This window comes from Ochotona curzoniae, unplaced genomic scaffold (genome assembly GCF_017591425.1).
Source record: "Ochotona curzoniae isolate NIBS_2020 unplaced genomic scaffold, NIBS_Ocur_1.0 scaffold_2453, whole genome shotgun sequence".
In the NCBI taxonomy this organism is placed as follows: domain Eukaryota; kingdom Metazoa; phylum Chordata; class Mammalia; order Lagomorpha; family Ochotonidae; genus Ochotona; species Ochotona curzoniae.
The window spans coordinates 4,397,414-4,421,340 of record NW_024467094.1 but is presented as its reverse complement, the minus strand read 5'-3'; the positions used below and the strand labels follow the sequence as shown (position 1 = coordinate 4,421,340).

The 23,927-nt window shown below is 42.6% G+C and overlaps 1 protein-coding gene across 2 annotated transcripts in view; it reads left to right on the top strand.

Annotated features, from left to right (window-relative positions):
* The window catches only part of MAP2K4 (mitogen-activated protein kinase kinase 4), a 99,924-nt gene that overhangs the window by 14,113 nt on the left and 61,884 nt on the right, over positions 1–23,927 (top strand). For both annotated transcript variants that reach the window (XM_041001711.1, XM_041001709.1), the window contains one exon: positions 16,553–16,655. In XM_041001711.1, the coding sequence (XP_040857645.1) occupies positions 16,553–16,655 (103 nt within the window). The remainder of the gene's footprint in view (positions 1–16,552; positions 16,656–23,927) is intronic.

Below are 23,927 nucleotides of genomic sequence, written 5' to 3'. Positions count from 1 at the left end.
TATTTCTTTATTTTACTTGAAAGTCAGAGTTTTAGAGGGAGATGCAGAGAGAGAGAGGAGAGAGTGCTTCTATCTGTTGGTTTGCTCCCGAAGTGGCTGCAACAGCCAGCCGGAGCTAGGCTGATCCAAAGCTGGGAGCCAGGCCCTGCTTCTGGGTCTCCCAGTGGATGAAAGAGCCTAAGCCCTTGGGCCATCTTTCACTACTTTCTCCAGCCATTAGCAGGGAGCTGGATAAGAAGTGGAACAGCTGGGACTTGACCTGGCACCCTTATGGGATACTGGCCTCGTAAGGGGAGAATTAGCCTGCTCCATCACCTCGCTGGCCCTGGTCTGTATGACTTAACCACGAAAATGTAATTTTATAGTGTTTACACTTGGTCTTCCAACTTGCTCTAGACATTAATTAACCTTGGTAAAAGTAATCATTTATTTCTTTTAAAGGAAAAAAAAAGGCTTGACATGATCAAAGGAGTGGTTTCTTTCCTATTGGGGCATATGCTAGTGCCGGGATTTTTTTGTGTGTGTGTGTGTGTAAGATTAATTTATTTTTTATTGGAAAGGCAGATTTACAGAGAGAAAGTGAAAAAGATCTTCCATCTGCTGGTTCGCTCCCCACATGGCTTCAATAGCTGATGCTAACTTATTTGAAGCCAGGAGCATCTTTTGGGTCTCCCAGATGGGTGCAGGATCCCAATCCTTGGGGCCATCCTCTACTGCTTTCCCAGACTGTAAGCAGGGATCTGGATGGGCAGTGCAGCAGCTTGGACATGAACCAGTGCCCGCGTGGGATCCTGGCACAAGCAAGGTGAGGATTTATCACTAGTCTACTGCGCCAGGCCCGTCCCAGGAGCCTTATTTTTGTTCTGAGAGTGTTTTACAATTCTTGGAAAAACTTAGAATTAATTCAGTAAAACTAACTTCAAAGCAGAGGGGATGGGGCAGAGGGAATAAAATTAGATATTGTTATCAAAGAAGTTTGAGGAGTGCTTATCCAGATGCTCAGTTCTTCATCACAAACAAGATTTACTGTAAGCTGATTTTGATGGCTAATGGAAGCTCCGAAAGTCTCATCATATTCCATTGTTCAGTTTTTGCAGTTTTTGTTACTTACATCGTGGTCTGGCTGTATTCTTATAGGTTTATGACAATTGTCTTTTATGAGTTAGTGGAGTTTGTATTGGAGACGTGGTGCATTTACATTGCAAATAGTGTGAGATTACATGTTGGATTTGGGAACCAGATTTCTGTATAAATCAGGTTTAATATAAGATTAAAATCCACCCTGTATCTCTTGGTCTTCTTTTTCACGGTTTTCAGCTTTTGCATCCTTTGATAATTTTGTTTTATTTTTATTTAAAACAGCATGTTACATTTCATGTACTGCTGTTGGTTCATTGAATCTTTCTAAACTCTGAATGTAAGGCTCTGTAGGGGGAAGATGCCTTTCCATTCGTAAACATGAGAAGGTGGATTATTATTTATAATGTGGAGAAAATGCATTTATATGTGTAAAGGTGTTTTTATAATTTATAATGAAGGTTGAATTGTAGATTCATAAATCTCGTTGGCTTTATGAACTCTCAAACATAGATCTTTAGAATATGATTTGCTTGCTTTATAAAATTGATTAGGGAGGAGATGAGGATATGTCAAACAGTCTAGAAGTGGTTTTATGGACATCAAATCTTCCTCTGTGTTGTCAACTCCCTGTGTTTTTTTGTTTGTTTGGTTTTGATGAGAATTATCGTCCATTATTGATCTCTGGGCATAGAAATTCTAACAGATTCTTAGGTTAATCAGTATGTGAGAGTAGTTAGGAATTTGGTAATGATCTTTTAATAATTTGTTTTCACAAATGGGCACTTTTAGCCTCTTTTCCTCCTGTATTACAATACATTATCAACTTATAAGTGAAGAGTCTTAGGAGTTTAAGGAAATGTCTTGATGGTGGTGAATTTATGTAGCTTTAGCTTTTGTACTGTAAATACATTTTGTGGCTTGTAAGAATTGTCTCACTTGGTAGTGTTTGCATAGCAACAGAATCTTTATTTAGACAATGGTGTGTGCCAGGGCTGACTGTTACTCTTGAGGTCAGTCATTGAAATTAGACTGCAGGTGGCAGTTGTATTGGGTGACATTGCACTATTGGTGTATTAGCCATCCTAGTAACTGATCTGATTTCATTGTGGAACTATGCTTTTTAAGTAGGGGCATCTTTTTTTTTGGTTTTAAACCAATTTAAGGTAATGATAAGCAGGAAATAATTAAGGAGAATCACAATTCTTTCTTTTTGGAAGATTTATTTTTATTTGAAAGGCACAACTATATGACAGAGCGAGAAAGAGAGAGAGTAGAGAAGGAATCTTTTGTACTCTAGTTCACCCCCTTAAATGGCTACGATGGCCAGAGCTGGGCCAGTCCAAAGCCTGGAGCCTGGAGTTTTTTCTTGGTCTCCCTTGTGGGTGCAGGGTCCCAATGCTTTTCGGCCATGCTCCACTTCTTTCCCAGGCCATAAGCAGGAAGCTGGATGGGGAGTAGAGCAGCTGTGACACGAACCAGTGCCCATATGGGATGCTGGAGCTTGCAGGAGGATTAGCTAGTTGAACCATGGTATTGGCCCCATAAGAAAATACTAATGAGTGAACTGACCTGGTAAGAAATGTCTAAAAATATGTTGGTTTTATTGAATCTAGGGAAAGTAAGTAGTGGAGGTATAGTATAAGGAAATCTTCTTGCATTTATAAACTAAGAGCATTGGGCCCAGCACGGTGGGCTAGCAGCTAAAGTCCTCATCTTGAACATTCCAGGATCCCATATGGGTGCCGGTTCTAATCCTAGCAGCTCTACTTCCCATCCAGCTCCCTGCTTGTGGCCTGGGAAAGCAGTCGAGGACAGCCAAAAATCTTGGGACCCTGTACCCACGTGGGAGACCCGGAAGAAGTTCCTGGCTCCTGGCTTTGGTTTGGCGCAGCACCGGCCATTGCAATCACTTGGGGAGTGAATCATAAGACTGAAGATCTTCCTCTCTGTCTCTCATCGTCTCTGTATATCTATAGACTTTGCAATAAAAATAAATAAATCTTAAAAACAAAAACTGACAGCATAGATAATTTAGCTGATTATTTGTAACAGAGTCTGCAAAGAGTAATAAAAAGTTTATCACATGGAAATGAGCAAACTCAGTTTTTCGGTAATCCTATAAGACAAAACGAGCACCTTTGCTGACACTAGAGATGTATGATTCACATCAATTTGAATAAATGATGAAGTTGGCTGATAGATGAGACTTTGGCTGATTGGGCATAAGCCAGGTTGACAATCCAGTGTGGCCATTACTGTCTGGGGATGGGGGGAGGCAAGATAATTGACAATGGAAAGACTATCTGTTTAGAAAAATCAGTGTCTATACTGGTGGAAGCTGGGAAGAACAGTCACAGTAGCTGGGGCCTCTCACGGGTCACCCATCCCCCTTTACCACCGCATTCAGAATGTTACCTCTTTTGCTTCTGGAAGTGGTAGAAATATGTTCTTGCTGAAGATTTTTGTTGCTAGAAGGAATGTTTCTAATAGCTATCATTCCTTCAAAGTAACCTGTAGACACTTAAGGTGTAGTATTCTCAGATAAGAAAACAAAAAGTGCTTTCCTGTGTTGCGGAAAGTTTCCATTTAAGTGTTTGTTGAACTTCCCTCCTAGCAACAGATGGACATGTGACACTTCCTCTCAAGGCTGAGCAGATACAGAGTAGAAATTACGCACAGTGGTTTGCCAGTATCCCCAGCCCAAGCTCCAGGTAAAGGGATTTTCAGTGTAACTCAAAATTTAGCATTCTGGTTTTCCAATAAGGCATAGTAAATGCTTGAATTCTCACTTTGTGGTTTTATGATGATTTTCCAGATTGGGACAAAATGTCTCAATACAAAGGTGCATTTAAAGGAACTTCTGATTTCTAGTTTTCATTCTCACAGAAATTGCAAAGTACATGGAAATCAGAAATAAAGATTAGGTGTATAGTAGCGTATTTCCACCCCTGTCAATATAAACCTTATAAAGATAAGTAAACGGGCATAAATGTCATTGCATATCTGTGTATAGATGTTGGTATTGCCAACCATAATAGGCCCAGGGTCCCTGGAAGATGAGGTAAATTTAGAGCCCACTCCAAGAAGCTTATGTCCTTCGACAAATTGACAACGTATAGAGGCTCTGTAGCAGAAAGAATAGCTTTTAAACTGTATGCCTAACTGTGTTTGAAGCACTTGAGATCTACTCCGCTAATCCTCATGCAGGCATAGCAGTTGTTGTAGATGAAGTGAAGTTTCCGTGTTACTTAGCCAGCACGTGGCAGAATGGGGCAATCCCGAGGGCGGTGGGCACTAACAGCAATCATTTTGCTAAACCACCTGGCCCCTGATGAGTCTTCACTTAGTACGTGAGAATTGGGCCTACCGTTTTATCAATTCTAATTTTGTCTCTAGAGAGTTTCATAATGTTTTCCAATAAACTCTACTGAACATTCAAGTGGAAAGTCTCGTTCTTGTGGCTCTGAAGCCAGGTGACCTGGGGAAGATATTTAATAAAAATAAATACTCTGCTGGCCTCCCAGAAGCAAGGAGTGAATTGCTTTGGGATTGCCTGGGGATGGCTGACCAGGATGAGTAGGTCAGGAAATGGGAGTCGCTGCAGGTGGGCTTGAGAGCATACTTGTATATGGCTGACTCAAGACCAAGTTGATGGCCTTTAGCAGAAAATGTGGGTTCCTCCAATCCCTGTACTTTTTGGAAGCGGTCAAGGAAAGAATCTCATTTAACTGTTAGAAACGTTTAGTGAGAAGATCTTTGGATCATACACAGAAACAGGGTTGAATAATGCATCCACCATGCACACATTACATACCATCAGTAATTACCAGTGTATGATTGGTCTACATTTGTTTCTCTGCACTCCGCCTGCTGAACCAAAATGTTGTGAAGCAAATTTTGTATTATTTACCTACATAAATGCCCAGCACAATAGCGTAGCAGTTAAAGTCCTCGCCTTGAACGCGGCCAGGGTCCCATATGGAAGCTGGTTATAATCCCAGTGGCTGGATGCTTCCCATCCAGCTCCCTGCTTGTGGCCTGGGAAAGCAGTCAAGGACAACCCAAAGCCTTGGGACCCTGCACCCACATGGGAGACCCAGAAGAGGCTCCTGGCTTCGATTGGCACAGCTCTAGTTGTTGCAGCTGTTTGAGGAGTGAATCATCAGATGGAAGATCTTCCTCTCTGTCTCTCCTCTCTGTATATATCACTTGCCAATAAAAATAAATAAAAATCTTTAAAAAAAAAAAGGCCAGTCATATATCCTAGAAGCAATAAGGAATCTTAGATACATAATCTATTATATCAGTAAATGAATAAAGCAGTATTGTCAGATGGCTATTTAATGTTTATATTTTCCCATGAATGGCATCTTTATATGACTTTATAAATGCCATCTTTGTTGTTAATTTATTGAAGTCAGTATCTCAACAAGATTTATGCACATATTTTGCTGATACATCTCAAGTTTTTCCTGCTACAGTTCCTTCTGCTCTTTTTTTGCCATGTATTTGTTGAGAAACCAGCTCAGTGATGTTTAATCTGTCCGTCTGTGCCTTGTATTTTGTATAAACTGGCAGTTAGCTCTGTAAGCTGGCTTAGATGGTGGCTGATATTTTGACCAGAGCACTTCATAAGTGGTATTGTGTGTGCCCTGGTGTAGCAGTGAGGGGGGGGTCACATGATTTTTGGTTATAGTTCTTTTTTTTTAAAAAAAATTATTTTTATTATTTTTTTTAAAGATTTATTTTATTTTTATTGGAAAGGCAAAGAGGAGAGACAGAGAGGATCTTCCGTCCTAGGATTCACTCCCCAAGCAGCCGCAACAACTAGATCTGAGCCAATCCGAAGTTAGGAGCCTCTTCCTGGTATCCCACGCGGGTGCAGGGTCCCAAAGCCTTGGGCCATCCTCGACTGCTTTCCCAGGCCACAGGCAGGGAGCTGGATGGGAAGCGGGGCTGCGGGATTAGAACCAGTGCCCATATGGGATCCCGGATGTGCAAAGCGAGGACCTTAACCACTGTGCCACCGTGCTGGGCCCTGGTTATAGTTCTTGTTAGCATCTGTCGGTGGGCTTAGGTGCAGCTCTAATGCATACAGAATAAAATTCCCCATGAGCCTTTCACCTAATGATGTTGGCCTGTTAATTTGTCTGAATTATTTCATTTGAGTCAGGTTAACATTTTTTTTGAAGATTTATTTTATTCTGTATTGCAAAGTCAGATATACAGAGAAGTTGAGAGACAGAGAGGAAGATCTTCCATCGGATGACTCACTCCCCAAGTGACTGCAACAGCCAGAGCTGAGCTGATCTGAGCCGATCTGAAGCCTGGAGCCAGGAGCCTCTTCTGGGTCTCCCATGTGGGTGCAGGGTGCCAAGGCTTTGGGTTGTCCTTGACTGCTTTCCCAGGCCACAAGCAGGGAGCTGGTTGGGAAGTTTTGCTGCTGGGATTAGAACTGGTGCCCATATGGGATCCTGGCACGTTCAAGTCAAGGGCCTTAACTGCTACGCTATTGTGCTGGGCCCAGAAGTTAAGGTTTCTTGCTGGAGTTCAAGTGAGCCATACTTCTTCCTTCTCAGGAGAGCGGGAACTATGCTATGTTGAGGGAGATCAGAACAAGTCTTAGAACTTCCATAAGTTTTTTGAATTTTGTTTTTGTCAATCTTTACATAGTTAATTAGGGTAAAAAGGTTCAAGGGCTATGGGAAAGTGGGTAAGACTATTATTTCCATACTGTTTCCTTTATGTATCTGAGGTGTTGGGGGAGATAAAGGGAGAAGCCCCACTCAGTCTCCCAACGCAACCCGGGTCCCAGTAGTGGGGCATGCTCCGAGATTCTTGCGCAAGTGGTTTGATAGTTCACCAGTTATGAATCGCTGCCAGTCTCGCCACTCCAAGCACGATGAGGTCGCTAAAGAATCCAGTGATTGACATAGTCCATCACAGAGTCTCGGTTTGCCCAGTTTTTCACTGCCAGCATATAGCTGAGGTGGTTGATTGACTTGTTCTGTCTTCTGTCTTTTCAGGGTTAGGCTTCTGAGTCCTGCAGTTCGGTTGGGGAGATCCTCAAAAAAACTTTGTCTGAGGTGTTCCCAGACCAGATTCTGTATGTACTAGCAAGCACAGGGCCTGGCACAGTCCATCACCCCAATCAGCTGGTGGTTGCAATTGCTGGGTTGGGTCTGTTTTCAGCCCTGACTTCCACTGGAACTTCCGTAAATTTGTATTTTGTGTTTCCTGTGCCATTAGAAAGACTGCTTTCCTTTAAAATTTAATTTTATTCTTGCTGTTGTTTACGTAGTTGAAAGTCAGCTTTCAAGTGCGCATCCTGGTGATGTAAATGGTTTTCCAGCATCTTGCTGTTGGTCCTGGTAAGACAGTAGTTCCTGTCTTTGAGGTGATCGTGAAGAGTGTTGGAGCGTCTGATGAGGAGACAGAAGTCACCGCAATGGCCTGTCTGCCCGTTATGGAGGATTATTGTATTGTAGGAAATACTCTTGGTGTTAATCGGTGCTGGGTTTGTGTCTCATTTTCTCTGCAGGATACCCTGCTGAAATAGTCATACATTTGAGGTTTGCAAACACAGGTACCCTGTGGATGTGATGGAGTCTTAGGTATGATATGAATTTAAAGTGCTTCCTGCCTCTGCTGGCCCTTGCTGTGCTGTGCGGTCCCTTCTTCCTGGAGAGAGCCCTCCCCGCCATGTGGAACAATAGTGCCTCTATGTGGAAACAGAATTAATGCAGGTGTGGACCAGGGCAGGCCGGCTTTTCTTACTTGGAATTGTGAAAGATGGTGGTGTGAAAGTGGTTTAAATGAGCTGGGACACCTTCAGGATTCACTTACTAACATCCCTCCTGCTGTCTCCTAAGTCTGGGATGGGACATAGGAAAGTGTTGGCAGCCACCTTCTGGACATGCATGTGAAAGCTTCTGAGGTTGCAAGTCCCATATGCAACCTTCTCAAGTCCGTGGTACAACCGTGGGAAACCCTCGGATTCTCATAAAGTCAGCTTGTACGACCACTGGCGTGTAGAATTGAGGGTTGGGGATTATGTTGAGTAGGCTATTCCTATTTTGTTAGCAATTAAAATATTGTCCAATTTAACTAGCATATGTATCTAAAAATCTTGAAGGGATCCCTCTGGGAAATAGTAGAAGTTAACAGGTGTATGGAAATGCCCAGATTGTTTTAGCAAGTATATGATTTGTATTTTTAAGGCCATTCTTAACCTTATTCTCTCATCCCAGTTTTGGGCCCCTTCAGAGTAAAAGCTTTTTTTTTTTTTTTTTTACATGTCAAGGGAGTTATGTTTAAAACAGAAATAGTAAATGCTTAGTGTAAGACAGTGAAGCACAGGAATAGCAAAAGTGAAGGACAAATCACGTGGGATTGTAGCACCTTGGATTAACAGAAGTGGCATTGAGAGAATGACTGATGTGAGTGTATGACATGTGTGCGTAAGTTCTCCGACATGCTATTAGATTAAAATGATAGTCTCTTAGTCAGTTGGAAAAAGTTACCATGATTCGTGATATGGACTGGTTTAACGCTGCTCGCAGCATTTCATTCATTCGCCCGTGTGCATCTGTTTACCGAGGAAATGTTAAAAGCTGTATGTGTCAGGCTCATTGTAGGCACTGAGGCAAGTACGAAGAATAGTTTCTGTCCTCCTGGCTAATAACAGGGCTGTGATGGGGAAGGCAGATATTAACTAGCAAACTGCAAAAATGAAAAGTACAGCTGGGATACGTTCCAGAGAGGTGACTTGGCTTCCTCAAACCATGATTAAACTAGGTCTGAGAATTTTGTTTATGTATGGTATTAAGGCATCCATTGTGCTTCAATTTGTTTTTTTGTACAGCTGGGATGATTTGATGATTTTTAAATAACAATAATTTGTTTTCTTTCTTTGCTAATTACATGTTTATGTTCTTTGTTTATAAGTAAGGCTCTTAACAAAATTCTCTCCCCCAGTCTGAGCTATGTATTTCCAACAAAAGTGTGTTGTTTTTGCCTCTCAATAAATGCTAGGTCCTTTCAGGAGAACTAGGGACTGTGACAATCCAAAGCGAAATTCTGCTAAAGAAAATCTGTTTGAGCCGTTACATGACTAACATGGACAAGCATCCCCAGTCCGATTTCTCAATAAAGTTCTGGCATTTGTGCCATTTTGCTAACCACAGGCGTGCCTTCCTGGAAAAGCCTATTCCTCTGAAAGGGGTGAATTAATCAGGACTTGGCCAGAGGAATTTCTAGTGTCTCCGAGGAAGTGCTTATTTGCTTACTGGCAGCAGGCATATCTGGTCCTGAGTCTGCCCAAAAGCAGCGCTGTCCTGGCTTTAATTAATTGGTAACTCAGAGGTCTGGCTGTGTGTGAGCTCCTGTGATGATGACAGAATGCGTCATTGATAGAGAAGCAGTCGTGGTCAGAGGGGGACTCATCGGTGGCAGAGTTAAACAGACGGGAAGAATGATGAGCCTGCACTAGTGGGTTTGCAGGATTCTAAGGCCTTTTCCCAGTTTCATTCCACGACACTGAAAAACTCCCTAGTTTGCTGTGATTCAGATGAGCGCGCATTTTCATTTTCCTTCTTTGAAGGGGCCTGTCATATTCTCCCGGAAGAGTTTTGTTAACTGAACAAGAGCCCGATGGTAAAACGTGGTGTACAACAGGCAGAGTGTGGCTTTTGCCTCTGTCCGGGATCAGGAAGAATCTGGTAGGAGCTGTGAAGCCTTTGGCGTCAAAGCAGTACCTCTTCAAGAACTGACGCGAGAACGGAGTTTTTGATCTCCCAGGTTACAGAAGCCGTTGCAGTCATGGAAGGAAGTCAGGATTATCAGCCGTAGCCTGGCCACGCTAAGCGTGAATGATGTTGATTGCTTTCTTGGCGATGGAGTCTGACGCCCAAGCTTGCCAGATGGGGGGGATGGTTAAGATTCAGCAAACGTGGCAGTTAGGGATCTCCTACTACGTCCTTGGTCCCAGACCTGTCATGTACCAATGCATCATTGTCAATACCATCATGGATAACAGAGCTGGGGAAGCATGTGTGACTACGTAGCTGGAACTGTTCGATCTAGAAACTCATTTGTTCCTCACGACAAGCCTTTGAGGAAGGCGATGCTCATCTAATCCTGCAGGTTTAGGGGCTGCGACGGAGACATGAGGTGAGTTGTCCATGAGGAAGTGATTTGTAAGTAGCAGAGATAAAGTTAAAACCCAGACAGCTGGCTGACTGCGCTCTAACTTGCCTTTTTCTGATTAAGTTTGGTTGAGATGCCTGGTCCAGGATACTACCTTTAATTGACAATAGTCATTGAAATGATTGTACAGAGCAAGCTGAATTTATCTCTTTCCTTGATGCTAATATGTTTTGTTGGTCTAAAAGCTTTCAGATCATCTTTTTTTCTTCCCGGTTTGATTCTTCAGTTTTAATATTCCGGTAGTTGCTACTTTTTTTTTTTTTTTATAACTACTGCTTGCCAGCCATGGCGTATTTAATCATCGTCAGTGCAACAGTTCTCCCAGATTTTATCCGGATTTTTTACAACTGTGGGATTGTTGGATCACAGGCGCGTCTTCCACCTTACCTTTACTGGGATTTTACTTGGGATCAGTTAGCATCTAGAAAAGGTAGTTGTCTTCTTCATTCGCAACCTTTAACCTGGTGCTGTCACAGGTCTTTTTCATTTTGGTGGAATGCCTACCTAAACGCCTAGTGGATGGGGCAGGCTCCTTGTCTGTCTTATCTCCTGCCTGCTGCCACCACAACTCACGTATCGTTGAAAACTTTCTTTGCACCTGTTGTTATTTGAATATTGCATCAGGCTGCCCAAAGCTCCAGTTTACACACCAAAGTGTGTTTCTTTCTTGCACCGAGAACAGTTTAGTTTTCCAGATGCTCCGCTGCATGCATGAATAGTGTGTTTTCTTGAAGAGGAGGTTTGTGGTTTTATGAATTTTTGGCAGTTGCTTACCCTTCTGCATCAAAGGTTGGAGCAGGGATGGGGCAATAAAGGCAGAGTCAGCTCCGAGCGGCAGCCACCTTTATGATAAGGCTACATGGCCTGCCTGGTACTACAGTGCTTGGATAGAATTCTTCCAGTTCCAATGCTGCTTTTCTCTTGAGCTTAAGAAACATGACGTTCCCTCATCCCTATACTTGTTTAGAGAGAAAAGGAAGGAAATTCAAGTTCTTTTTTTTTTATCATCTTTATTTGTGCAGTTGTGCAAGTATGAAGTTGCATAGTCAGAATTGTAATTAATTGGGTAGCCAGTGATTAAAGACAATTAAGATAATAATTTTGGGTAAACTTACTGTTTTGAAAGTGAGAGCCAGGGAAGAAATGAGACTGTAAGGCCTATCCTGCCCAGCATCCTCCATGTATTGTTATGAATATTTGGAGCCATGCTGCAGATGCTTTAAAAAGCTACAGGTGAATCAAGGTAGATAAAAATTTAGAGCAGTTTGATTATGGTAGTTTGATTAAATTTAGGGGGAGTGGCAAGGCAGATCCAACATAAGCAGACTTTATGGGGATAGAAGCACTTCCATGTCTCTGGTGACGTAGATTACACAGAGTCCATAGTTGAGTGGCCCGCTCTGACTGCTCCCGATGGAGTTCTTGGCCACAAGATTGAACCAAACTGGAACGTGAAGTCAAGAGTTTCTGTTGCTTAACAAGTTAGTGGCTGGGGCATAGTGCGGTAGCCTAATGGGTAAAGTCCTCATGTTGCATGTAGTGGGATCCCATATGGACACTGGTTCTAATCCTGGCGGCCCCGCTTCCCATCCAGCTCCCTGCTTGTGGCCGGGGAAAGCAGTTTAGGATGGTCCAAAGCCTTGGGACCCTGCACCCACCTGGGAAACCTAAAGAGACTCCTGGTTATGGCTTGTGATCAGCACAGCACTGGCTGTTGCTGCCGCTTGGGGAGTGAATCGTTGGGAGGAGATCTTCCTCTCTGTCTCTCCTCCTCTCTGTAAATCTGACTTTCCAATAGAAAGAAAACGGAGAAGCTAGTGGATGGAGACTAGTCAGGACTACTTATCGTATCATTTAAAGCTAAATACAGCTGGAAGATGTCTTTCTTCAGCATTGTGTGGCTCTGTGGGTTGCTCAGAGTTACAGCAAAAGATATTCTGAGGCCTGAATAAATGTGCATGTGCTTGGCCAAATCCCTGTTCTTCAGAATAATAATTCTTTGTATCCCTAACAATTCCATGCATTGGAGTGCTTTTTTTCTCATGTGAATTTTGTGGATGACATTGTATGCAGATGACGTGAAAATTGTGTTTGAATAGCACTGGGCATCAAGACAGCTTTCTTTTAAAATTAATCAGTTTTGTTTCAAAGGCTGAAAAAGAAATCTTGTTAACTGCTGCTTCACTTTACCAAATGCCCACAAGAGCCGAAATCGGGCCAGCCTGAAGATGGGAACCCCAGATCAATCCAGGTCTCATATGGCTGGTAGGGACCCAAGTGCTTAAGTCATGGCGTGCTGCCTCAGGGTGCACGTGAGCAGGAAGCTGGGATCAGCGCATAGCCAGGATTCCAACTCAGACATTCTGTTCCAATTGGTGGTTTACCCACTGCACCACATGCCTCATCTAACGCAGAGATTCAACAACAGTAAGAAGATTTATTTATTTATTCATTTAAAGTCAGAGTGATGGAAGGGAGAAGAGGGGACAGGGGAGGGAGAGAGAAGGTGAATAGAGGTACAGAGACATGGAGATGAGAAAAGTAGAGGGTAAGAGAGATCTTCCACCTGCTGATTCCCTCCCCAAAAGACTGTAATGACCAGTACTGGGCCAGGCCCAAAGCAGGAGGCAGTAACTCCTCCTGATTCCCATTTCAATGACAGGGATCCAAGCACTTAGCCTTCCCGGCACATTGGCAGGGAGCTGGATTGGAAGCAGAGTAGCTGGTTCTTGACTTGTGAGATGGCCAGCATTTCAAGCAGCAGCTTAACCCACTGTACCAAACTACTGACCCCATGGGTTTGATCTTTTGGAGGGTGGGGCTTCTAAGAAAGATGGAAGTAAAGCAAAGCACGAGCAGTGGTGATACCGAATCTGATACTCACGGGAGTGAAGTGAGTGGAGGCACCATTTCAATGACCCGAGAAGATGGCAGAAAGGGCCTTGCGATGTGCACTGGCTGTGGGACCCTCCCTCTCCTCTTCAGCACTGCTGTATGAGTTCGTCTTAAGCTGAGCATCTTTGGGAGAGCTGGTGTGCACAGAGAAGGACAGGCTGTGTTCGCTTGGTCTTCCTGTGAGCCCTGGACACCTCTCTTGGAGAGGCTTTGAACTTTCACGCAGTCTCCTAAGGTATTTTGCTGCTGAACCATCAGAATATGCATTTGGGGCTCAGCGGTGTGGCCTAGCGGCTAAAGTCCTCGCCTTGAATGTGCCAGGATCCCAGATGGGCCCCGATTCTAATCCTGGCAGCGCCACTTCCCATCCAGCTTTCCCTGCTTGTGGCCTGGGAAAGCAGTCGAGGACAGCCTAGAGCTTTGGGACCCTGCACCTGTGTGGAATGCCCGGAAAAATTCCTGGATCCTGGCTTCAGATCAGCATAGCATCGGCCGTTGCACTCACTTGGGGAGTGAATCATGGGACGGAAGATCTTCCTCTCTGTCTCTCCTCCTCTCTGTACATCTGACTTTCCAATAAATAAATAAATCTTAAAAAAAAAAAAAAAGAATATGCGTTTGGACTGGCTCCAAGGTCCTGCAGTCGTTTCTGAAGATTGGAGAGTGTTTCAGTCTGATGTGTGTTTGCTAATCATATTCTGTTAAGCTGTGTGTGTCTGTGTGTATGGAGGAAATGGCCTTTAGCTCCCAATTTGTTTCTTGTGTAAATGTGAATACAGAGATGAGAGACAGTGTCTTTCACTCCCCATCCCGTGTCTGGGTATCCATGTATTAGATGCAAATATTTATTTTTACGGAAACAGCTTATGCAGGTTTTAGTTGTAGTCCTATATTTGCCTCCAAAAGGTTCGTTTTTTTGGTTGCCTTGAATTGGGCTTCTGCAGAATCAAGCAGTTTTGCTGTTTTTGTTAGACAGTTTTCACCATGGCTCACGCTGTGTTGTATGTAGTTCTCTGTTTGATGTTGGGCTTTACTCAGTTTCCCTGCAAACAGAGATCACAGGCGATGAGCTAATGGGTTTCAGACACGTGCCACATGACAGGCTTTTTATTTGGGGAGTGCACAGGGTTTGGGCTCATTGACGTTTATGGTTGCACAGCGGCTACCTTCATCTTTTCTTCAGAACATTTTGCCATACGTAGTTAGCAGCCTTACGTAGTAGCAGCCAAAGGCTCCAGGGTTAAGGACCGAGTTTCTTTTCGGGCCACCATTCAGACCATTACAGTCCGCCTTCTGACCCTCAAGCAGCCATCATCCCACGTATAAAATAGGTTCATTCTATCCCAACATTGTGAAATTGTAATTCCTGCAACAGCGATTAAGCACCATTGGGAAGAAATCCCAAATTCTGAATCGGGTGTGGATGAGATACTGGATAGTTTCCACATGGCACACATTCCGACAATTTTGAACGCAGAAACCAGAAGACAGCCTGCTTACTTCCCAGATACAGTAGTGGCACATGTATTGAATAACAGTCAGACATAGAAAAGGAAGAAAGAAGCGAGAGAGTGAGCAGTCCTGCACACTTTTCCAAGTTCAGCACAGCAAATTCGACTAGCTCTCAGGTCTGGGAGTAATCCTTCATTTATAGAAAATTCCTAAAGACAAGCTTTCAGGATAAGGAGGAACATAACTCATTCTGAAAATATTCTTGCCAAGCCCCTCTCCAGGAAAGTTACACTGATTTGCCTTCTCACCGACAGTTTATTTTAACAGTGATTCTTTCATTTAATCATTGTTGGAGGGGTCTTCGAAAAAGTTCATGGAGAAATGGGATGAGGAAGTTCTCCCTTTCTGTGAAATTTTTGATTAGCCTTCATGTGTGTAATGCTTGTACATGTATATGTATAAGGTGTGAATATATCTAATGTACGTAATATAACTAATGCCACCAAACATTTCCCGTTTCACATGAATGAAGGTTTAGTGCCTTTTCATATGTTTTTTTTCCTCATTTGTCTTTACTATTTGTATTTTTGTATTTCTGGATTTCTTTTGTAAGGATTTTTACCAAGTTTTAATGCTAAAAACTTTTTGTTTTATAATGTATAGAAGATGTTTTTATACAATCAGATCCACCATTTTTAATAAAATAGTATTTGCATGTGCAAGCAGTTTGAATAGATACTTGCTGTCACTTAAAATGACTTTAAAATATATATTTGGCACTTGAAACAGGAAATTACACAGGCACTTCTAGTTGTGCTGTCCTGAATTCTGCAAATGGATGTGCCTGGTCTCCTTGGGGTTTCAGGGAATCCCAGGGACCTCCCCACCGCCCCCGAAAGCTGGTCTGGGTGCCCTATGTGCTTGTCCTCGCTCTGTTCTCTCCAGCGGGTGCAGAACCATGGGATTTCCATGGCTGGTGGCTGTGGGCTGGAGTCTTCCAGTAAATCTTGTGAATCCACTAAGGTTGGAAACTAGGTAAATGTGGAACAGAAGAGCGGGAGAAAGCATCAGTCAATATGAACAAGCCAAGATGGGCTACAGGAGCTTGAAGACCCAAATCTACCAAAGTATCCATGCGTATCGTAAATTAATAATTGAATTCTTCAGATTCATTAGTGTAGACGGCATTGTAGTGGGTCAGCATACCGTTCCGTTGTCTGAGAGCTGTCCTAGGGAAAAGAATCAGGTTTGTATCGGAAACAGGATCTCGTAGGGATAGTCGGACTAAGCAGCATATATTTAACAACTGCAGTTACGTCCTGTGATTACATAGCCATGTGTTTTCTAAATGTCTGGCTTTTGCACATAGTAGATACGTTTTGCTTTATGTGATGAAGAATTTTGAAGCTTCCCAAAGAAATGGTTTCAGTGGTATAGCCCGTGTTAGGAACTTGAAGTTGATTATTCCATGGTGTCTTTAGCTTATTTTGAGTGTAGGATGACTCAGATGTTTATGCTAAACGTGAAGGAAAGTGGTGTTTTTGTTTTTGGTAAACTGAAGGTCTTAAGATGTAACATTGAAGAGGAGGTAAAATTTTAGAATTTTTCTGCTGAGATAAATGATTTTTATAGAGTGGTATTTTAATTTACAAAATAGTCACACCAGTTAAGCGCTTAGCATGATTTGTTTTACTGCAGTGTAGTGCATAACTTGTAGTTAGGAAAAACTCCAGGTAATTTCAATTTACTTTCTCTTAATTCTGAGAAATTCTTGGTTGCCTTTCAAAATATTGTCCCGTGTTAACTGTTTGTTGAAGCTAATTTTTTCCCTGCCTGTTGGTATGAATGTCTTATGCCCTCAGAGTAGTCCCTGTTTTCTAGTACTTGAAATCTGTACTTTTTATCTGTTATTTCTCAGGTAAACGCAAAGCACTGAAGTTGAATTTTGCAAATCCACCTTTCAAATCTACAGCGAGGTTTACTCTGAATCCCAATCCTACAGGAGTTCAGAACCCACACATGTGAGTATTCTTTGTAATCCAGTGAGAGACTCAACAGCAGCAGGGGTTTTCAAGTGACTGCATTTTGTAAACTTTCCAAGTGGAGGGGTTGCTATTTCTTTATGGATCATTGGAAATTTTGCTGTTTGCACTTACAGAGGAAGTGATTGATTCTGTAGTCTTTGATGGGTTAGCACAATGTTCCTTTTTTAGAGTTTAGTTGGGAAAACAAACCAAAAAGAGACAGATCTAGATTTATTATTATTATTTATTATTATTATTACTTTTATTATTTTGAATTTCTCTCCCCAAATTCTGAGAATATCGTCTGCTCCCTTTGTGTCTGGATTTGCAGTTAGGTGGCAAGTTGTATGTAAGAAACTGAACCGTTCTCTGTGGATTGGCGTGAATCCTCCGCATTCGGTGACAAAACACGCTCAATTCTACAGAAATGCCCATGGTGCAGCAAATTACAAGGGTCGTGCCCATGTCAGTCTGCAGGTGTCAGTGGCTATATTGGGTTTACTGACTGAATGCTTTTCTTACAAAGAAATGATAACCCTTCCTTTGAATCTGAAGTGGTACGGTTTATAAAGTAATAATTTCCTCCTGCTGTCACTTGCCCTCCCACGAAGTGTGTCGGGAGTGTGAAGGTCAGCGCCTTCCACAGTAATATTCATGTTTGAAAATAATTCCAAGCTCATCTTGGTATCGAGAATTATAAAGCAGTTGTCGAACAATATGGTTCAAAAACCGGCAACATACACTATTTCATGTTGCTAGTAAGTTGTCAACAATTTGTGTGTACATTTTGTTAGATTTCACAGAAGCACATCCTATTTTTCTTGTAACCTTTGGCATGAATTACATCTGCCAGTAGTAACAGTAACAAACTATTAGAAGTTCCAGTGTCTTGCAACAGAAATTCTTCAAATATTTTGTTATCTTAAAAATAGTGATGCCTTCAAGGGTGGGCTATATATGTGTGTATATATTCTTTAGCTTTTACCTACAACCTTACATGGCATGAAAGCTATTTTAAATGAAAGCTGTAGTAACAATTTATGTTTCTGGGCACACTGTCAATTTTATTGCACTGTTATTCATAATTAGATTCCTTGTCAGAGTTCAGAGTAGGTAACGTTCGAGCCTACCAAGACATGAAGTTGGGGCCGAGGGAGGCAACTTAATATTGCTTTTTATTTTTTTCATTTCTTTCTTTCTTTCTTGAAATAAAATTTCTGCAAAAGCTTGATAGGTTAAGAAGATAAGGAAGTAACGGCCCCAGGTTTTTGCAGAGCAACAGAGGGCTTTGAGCGTTGTCTGCTCTCATTTCCCAAAATAGTCCTTAGGACATGTCTGGTGAATTTCTAAATGTAAATTCCACTAGATTATCTGAACTTGAAACTTTTTTTCCATTGCCAAAATTTTCTTTCTTAATTTTTTTTTATGTAATCCTGGCAATATGGTATCTATATTACTAAGGTGAAATATTTACATCAGATATAATGATAAAAATATAGGTACAACTTAGTTGATGTTTTATAGCTTCAAATATGTGGAGTTCTGTGATATGGTTTATTTTTACTTGATTGGGCCTTACAATTAAAAATTTTTTTTTTTAAAAAGATAAAATACACATGCCATGACATTTTCCATCTTAACCCATCTGACATGGAGTAAATTTATACTGTTGTTGGTTCGCCACCACCATTCAGCTCCAGAACTTTAATCTGCTCACACTGCAACCCTGCACCTATTTCCTCCACGTCTCTGTGACTTCTGATCAGCTCATATAAGTGAGATCGCTTTGATGTCTCATGTTTCATGGTAGAGACACATTGTAGTGTGTGCCATTCCTTTTTGAGGGGTGATTAATATTTTGCTATATTTGTATGCAACATTTGCATACTATTCATCTGTTGACAGATACTTGAGTTGTTTCAACTTTTTGGCTAAGAGATAATGGTGCTTTATGTGATAATCTTTTAAAGAAGGTGTATTTATATGTTTGCTTTATTTGAAAGGCAGGTTTAGAGAGAGAGAGAGAGACAGAAAGATCTTCTATTTGCTGTTTTATTCCCCAAATGCCCACAGCGGCCAGAGCTGAGTTGATCTGATGTCAGGAGCAAGGATCTTTTTCCAGGTCTCTTACATGGGTGCAGGACCCAAAGGCTTGCACCATTCTCCACTGCTTTCCCAGGCCATAAGCAGGGAGCTAGATGGGAAGTAGAGAATACTGGTGCTACAAGATGGAGCAGTAGTCTGTTGAACCACTGTACCTGCCCCTCCTCTGATTTGGTTTTTTTTTTTAGATTTATTTTTATTATTATTATTTTTTTTATTGGAAAGGCGGATGTACAGAGAGGAGAGACAGAGAGGAAGATCTTCCGTCCGATGATTCACTCCCCAAGTGAGCCGCAACGGCCGATACTATGCCGATCCGAAGCCAGGAGCCTCCTCCGGGTCTCCCACGCGGGCGCAGGGTCCCAAAGCTTTGGGCCGTCCTCAACTGCCTTCCCGGGCCACAGGCAGGGAGCCGGAAGGGAAGCGGGGCTGCCGGGACTAGAACCGGCGCCCATATGGGATCCCGGGCTTGCAAGGCGAGGACTTAACCACTTGCGCCACCGCGCCGGGCCCTGATTTGTTTTTTAAAGAATTGTTGATTTGAAAGGGAGTGATGGAATGGGTAGAGAGAGATCTTCCATTCACTGGTTCATTCACCGAGTGACTGTCCTAGCTGGGGCTGAGCCAAGCTACAGACAGGAGCCAGAAACTCCATCTAGGTCTGCCATGTCGAAGGCAGCAACTGAAATACTGGAAGCATCATCCACTGTTTCCCAGTCCCTTTAGCAGCGAGCTAGATCAGAGGTGGAGCAGCCGGGATTTGGACTGGCGCTGAGGTGTAGGATGTGGGCCTCCCAGATGGTGGCTTAACTCATTACACTGCAACACCTGCTGCTGTATTTCTAGAAGTACAAGTGATGCTTCGTCTTGTCCCCAGCCCCACGTTCTCCCTCGGGGATGCTGTGGTTTACTTCTGTAAGTCAGTAGTTCACTGCAGACATGGTTCTCCATAGACGCAGGCAGTATTAGCAGGAGCACCAGGACAGATTTTATGGCCTCTCACCCCTTCAGATGAAGAATCATAATTCTGTGTAAGGTGAATGTCTGTGACTGAGCCGTTGGATGTTAGCTCTGGACGATTGGAAGACATTCCTGATAAGCTAGTGAAGTTAGTTGCCTGCCTTCCAAGATGCTAGCAGGTGGCTCTGGCTCTTCACTCCAAGGTCCTGCCAAGTTCTGCTCCTTTGCCATGTGCCTGGTTCCTTTGCTCTCCATGAGTTTGTCAATTATTTTTCATCAGGCAATGAGTTTTTGAGTTCTGATTTTGTTAAGAATGTAAGAAGCGTTTGGCCTATATACAAACTTTTGTTTGTAAGAGTTCTTTTTATGTACAGCCCAGCCACAGTATGACTATGCTAAGATGATTCATCGTGACTCCTTTCTCAACATCATGAAATACCTTGGCTTGCCACCCGGCCCCCATATCCCACTCCTCTCCATTTTTTATTATTTCTTAATAATACGTTCATTTTATTTTTGAAAATGTTTACATAGTTGAGAGTGACACATGCCCATGTGGACCTCTAATTAGGCTCCCACCTTTTTTAAAAATAGTTTTCAAAATTTTAATTTATTTTAATTTTTAATTGGAAAGACAGATCAGATTTACAGAAGGAGAGAGAAATCTTCCATCCGCTGATTCACTCCCCGAGTGGCTAGTGGCTGGAGCTGCGCCTTACCCAAACCAGGATCCAGGAACTTCTTCTGGGTCTCCCACACAGGTGCAGGGTCCCGAGGCTTTGGGCCGTCCTTGACAGCTTTCCCAGGTTACAAGCAGGGAGCTGGATGGGAAGTGGAGCTGCAGGGATTAGAACTGGCATCTATATGGGATCCTGGCAGATGCAAGGTGAGGATTTAACCAGTAAGCTACCACGCTGGGCCCTAAGCTCTGCATCTTTTTAGAGAATCAGCTGACCATCTGTTCTCTGGTTCCATCTGGAACGTTTGCACTTCAGGTCTTCTTGATGACTGTTGCACTTGTCATTGTGCTTGCTTGATTTTGATCCCTTTGTTCTGGAACTTCAGGTTTTCTTTTTAATTTTTCAGTTTCTACCTTCATTCTGAGTATTCTTGAGGAAAGTTTTTCTTAGTAAGCTGTTTCAATCTGTATGCTTGAAAGTGTCTTTAACTAGCTGGTTCTTGATAAAATAGTAATTTTACTGGCAGTAGAATTTCTTGGACTGGCATGGTGGTGTAGCATACTCAACTGCTGCCTGTAGCACTGGTATCCCATATTTGCACTGGTTTATGTCCCACCTGATCCACTTTCAGTGGAGCTCCCTACTGTGACCTGGCAAAGTAGTAGAGGAGGGCTCAAGTCCTTGGGCCCCTGCACCTAAACAGAAGTCCCAGAGAGAGAGCTCCTGGCTCCTGCTTTTAGACCTGCTCAGCTCTGGCCATTACAGCCATTTGGGGAATGAACCAGTGGAAGGAAGACTCCTCTCTCTGTCTCACATTTTCTCTACGACTCTGCCTTTCAAAGAGAATGCTGGTCCGGGCCATTTTCAGAATTTTGGAGATGTTGCTCCAGGGTTCTCCATCATCATCCTTTCTCCCTTCCCCTTTGAGAGACAGAGAGGGCTCCCGTCTGGGATCTGCAACCCAGATGCCTATGAATGACCTGGATGACCTGGGCAATGTGGCCTGGGCCAGGCTGAAGCTGGGAGCCAGAAGCTCACTGTCTCCCCAGTGTGGGGCAAAGAGCCACCATGCTTGATGGTTTGCAAAGTCTGCGCGAGTAGGAAGCTGGGAGTGATGTTATGTCTGGAACCCAGGGGCTTCTCTGTGAGGTGCTCTAGGCTAATGGCTAGCTAGCTAAATGACTAGGCTAAGTGCCCAGCTTGTGATTCTTGGACATTAGAAGATGCATTGCTTTGTTCTTTGTGGTTGATTGTGGGGGATTTTCTTCCAACATCTTACTGTACTTCCTCTGTCGTGCTTTTGTATCATCGTCTTCCTTTCCCTCAGTCCTTCACCTCGCTCTTGGCAGTAGTCATCTCTCAGTTGTAGGAAGGACAGCTTATTATTAGTTTGTTATTATATTTTTTTCCTTATGAATTCTCTTGGACCTCTAGGTTTTGAACCTGTCATTTTGCCTGGGTTTTCCCCTGGGTTCTCCCTTAGCTTTTGCTTGATGTTAGTGGAGTCTCTGACATATACACATAAGGTGAAGCAACAAAAAGTGGATGAGTAGCTTTGTGATTTGACTAGGGGCCAGTGTGAAGTCAGGAGTGGCGCCTGATCTTTTTCCTCGAGAGAATTCACAGATCTCAGTATCTGGAGGTTTTGCTGTCTTGTCTTTCGTTAGGGTGGGGTAGGAGCTGGACATGTTGCTGAGGGAAGGTAGAGCAGTATACGTCAGGCTGTTCGCAGTCTGGGAAGCAAGCCACACAAAGGAAAAGAGGCTTATTTCTCTTATAAAGATTTTTACTTAATCCGCCTTGTAATTCTTCCCTGTACAAGGTATGTCTGGCATATATATATATATATATATATATATATATATTTGTTTTTCAGAATCAGCAGCCTTGGGTGGCCTACTGAGGCGGAGAAGGGTCCTGGCTCTGGTTGCAGTTATCTGCACTCTTACTGGATATAATGATCTCTGGATAGAATGGCTACTCCATCCTTGTTCATGCCCCCTATTTTGAAGCCTTTCTGTGTTTTTTCTTTTATTTTTAAATTTTTATTGGAAAGTCAGACATACAGAGAGGAAGAGAGACAGAGAGGAAGATCTTTTGTCCACTGATCCATTCCTCAGGCGGCCTCAATTGGCTGGAGCTGAGCTGATCCGGAGTCAGGAGCCTTGTTCGGGTCTCCCGTGTGGCTGTAGGGTCCCAAGGCTTTGGGCCATCCTCGACTGCTTTCCCAGGCTACAAGCAGGGAGCTGGATGGGAAGTGTGGCTGCCGGGAGATGAACTGGTACCCATATGGGATCCTGGTGCATGTAAGGTGAGGATTTAGCCACTAGGTCGTCATGCCAGTAGGCCATTTCACTGGGCCTACCTTTCTGGGCTTTTGTATTGGAAGTTGGCTGATTGATTTAGTCATATCACCTTCTCTCCTTGGCTAATTCACTTAGTGATCATTTACTTTTGATCTTCCAAAAAGAACTTATTGCTACTTCTTCTCTGGTGTTGTCTCCCTCCTAGTCTCTTTCCTGTTATGAGTCTGTATCTGTTCAACATGTTTGCTCTTCCATTAGCGCTTCTTTCTAGAACAGGGGGAGAATGATGTGTGTTTATCTGGAAGTTTCTTCATTAAATGGGCTCTTAAAATCTAACCTTTTAAAATTCTCTTTCTGTAGCTGATTGTGCAGCTATTTGTTTTTTTATTTAGTAATTTTGTTTTTATTGAAATTCGCACAAATTAGACTTGTTTAAAGAAATGATAATAGATTCTGAAAGAATCAGAAAGAAACAGAAAGTGATAGCGTTGTTCTCCAATACTGAAATACCTAGACGGGGTACAGACATAGGATCGTCAGAAAGATGAGTGAATCAGATACAGGAGCAAGGAAAGAACAATCAAACGCGTAACTGAACAGAAGAAATGAAAAGGATGAGAGCAGAAATCAACTAACTGGAAAATGGTCAAATTGTAGAGAAACTAAGCATTTCAAGAAATTTTTCTCGCAAAGATCAGTAAATGAGCAGCACCTCTAACGGTTGAGAACGTTTTGCCAGGAAGTCAACAACCTGAGTGATAAATGACAAATAAAAGAATCCAACTGACCCGAGAAGAAACGGGAAATCTGAATCCTTAGAATTTATAACTAAAAATATTCTCATGAAGGAAATTAGCGACCTAGGTGATTTCTTGATAAATTTTAAACATTAAAAGAGGAAAGAAGACTAAATTTGTAAATCCTTTTAGAAAAAAAGAGACTATTTTAAAACTCATTTTAAGAAAGTATAATCCTGACGTCAAAACGAAGCAATGGGATTATAAAATAAAGAGGAAGAGAGAAAAACCCAGGTGGCTACCCTAAGGGTCGCATGCAGGAGAGTCTTCAGAAATGTGTAGGAAGAGTGATAGAACTGAACGGGAGTATCTTGTCATCGGGAGTTGTTGATGTAACTTACCACATGAGTAAAATATGGGAGGAAACACATAGCCGTTTTGGTAGACACTGAAGAAGTATTTGGAAGTGTTCACTGTTTACTC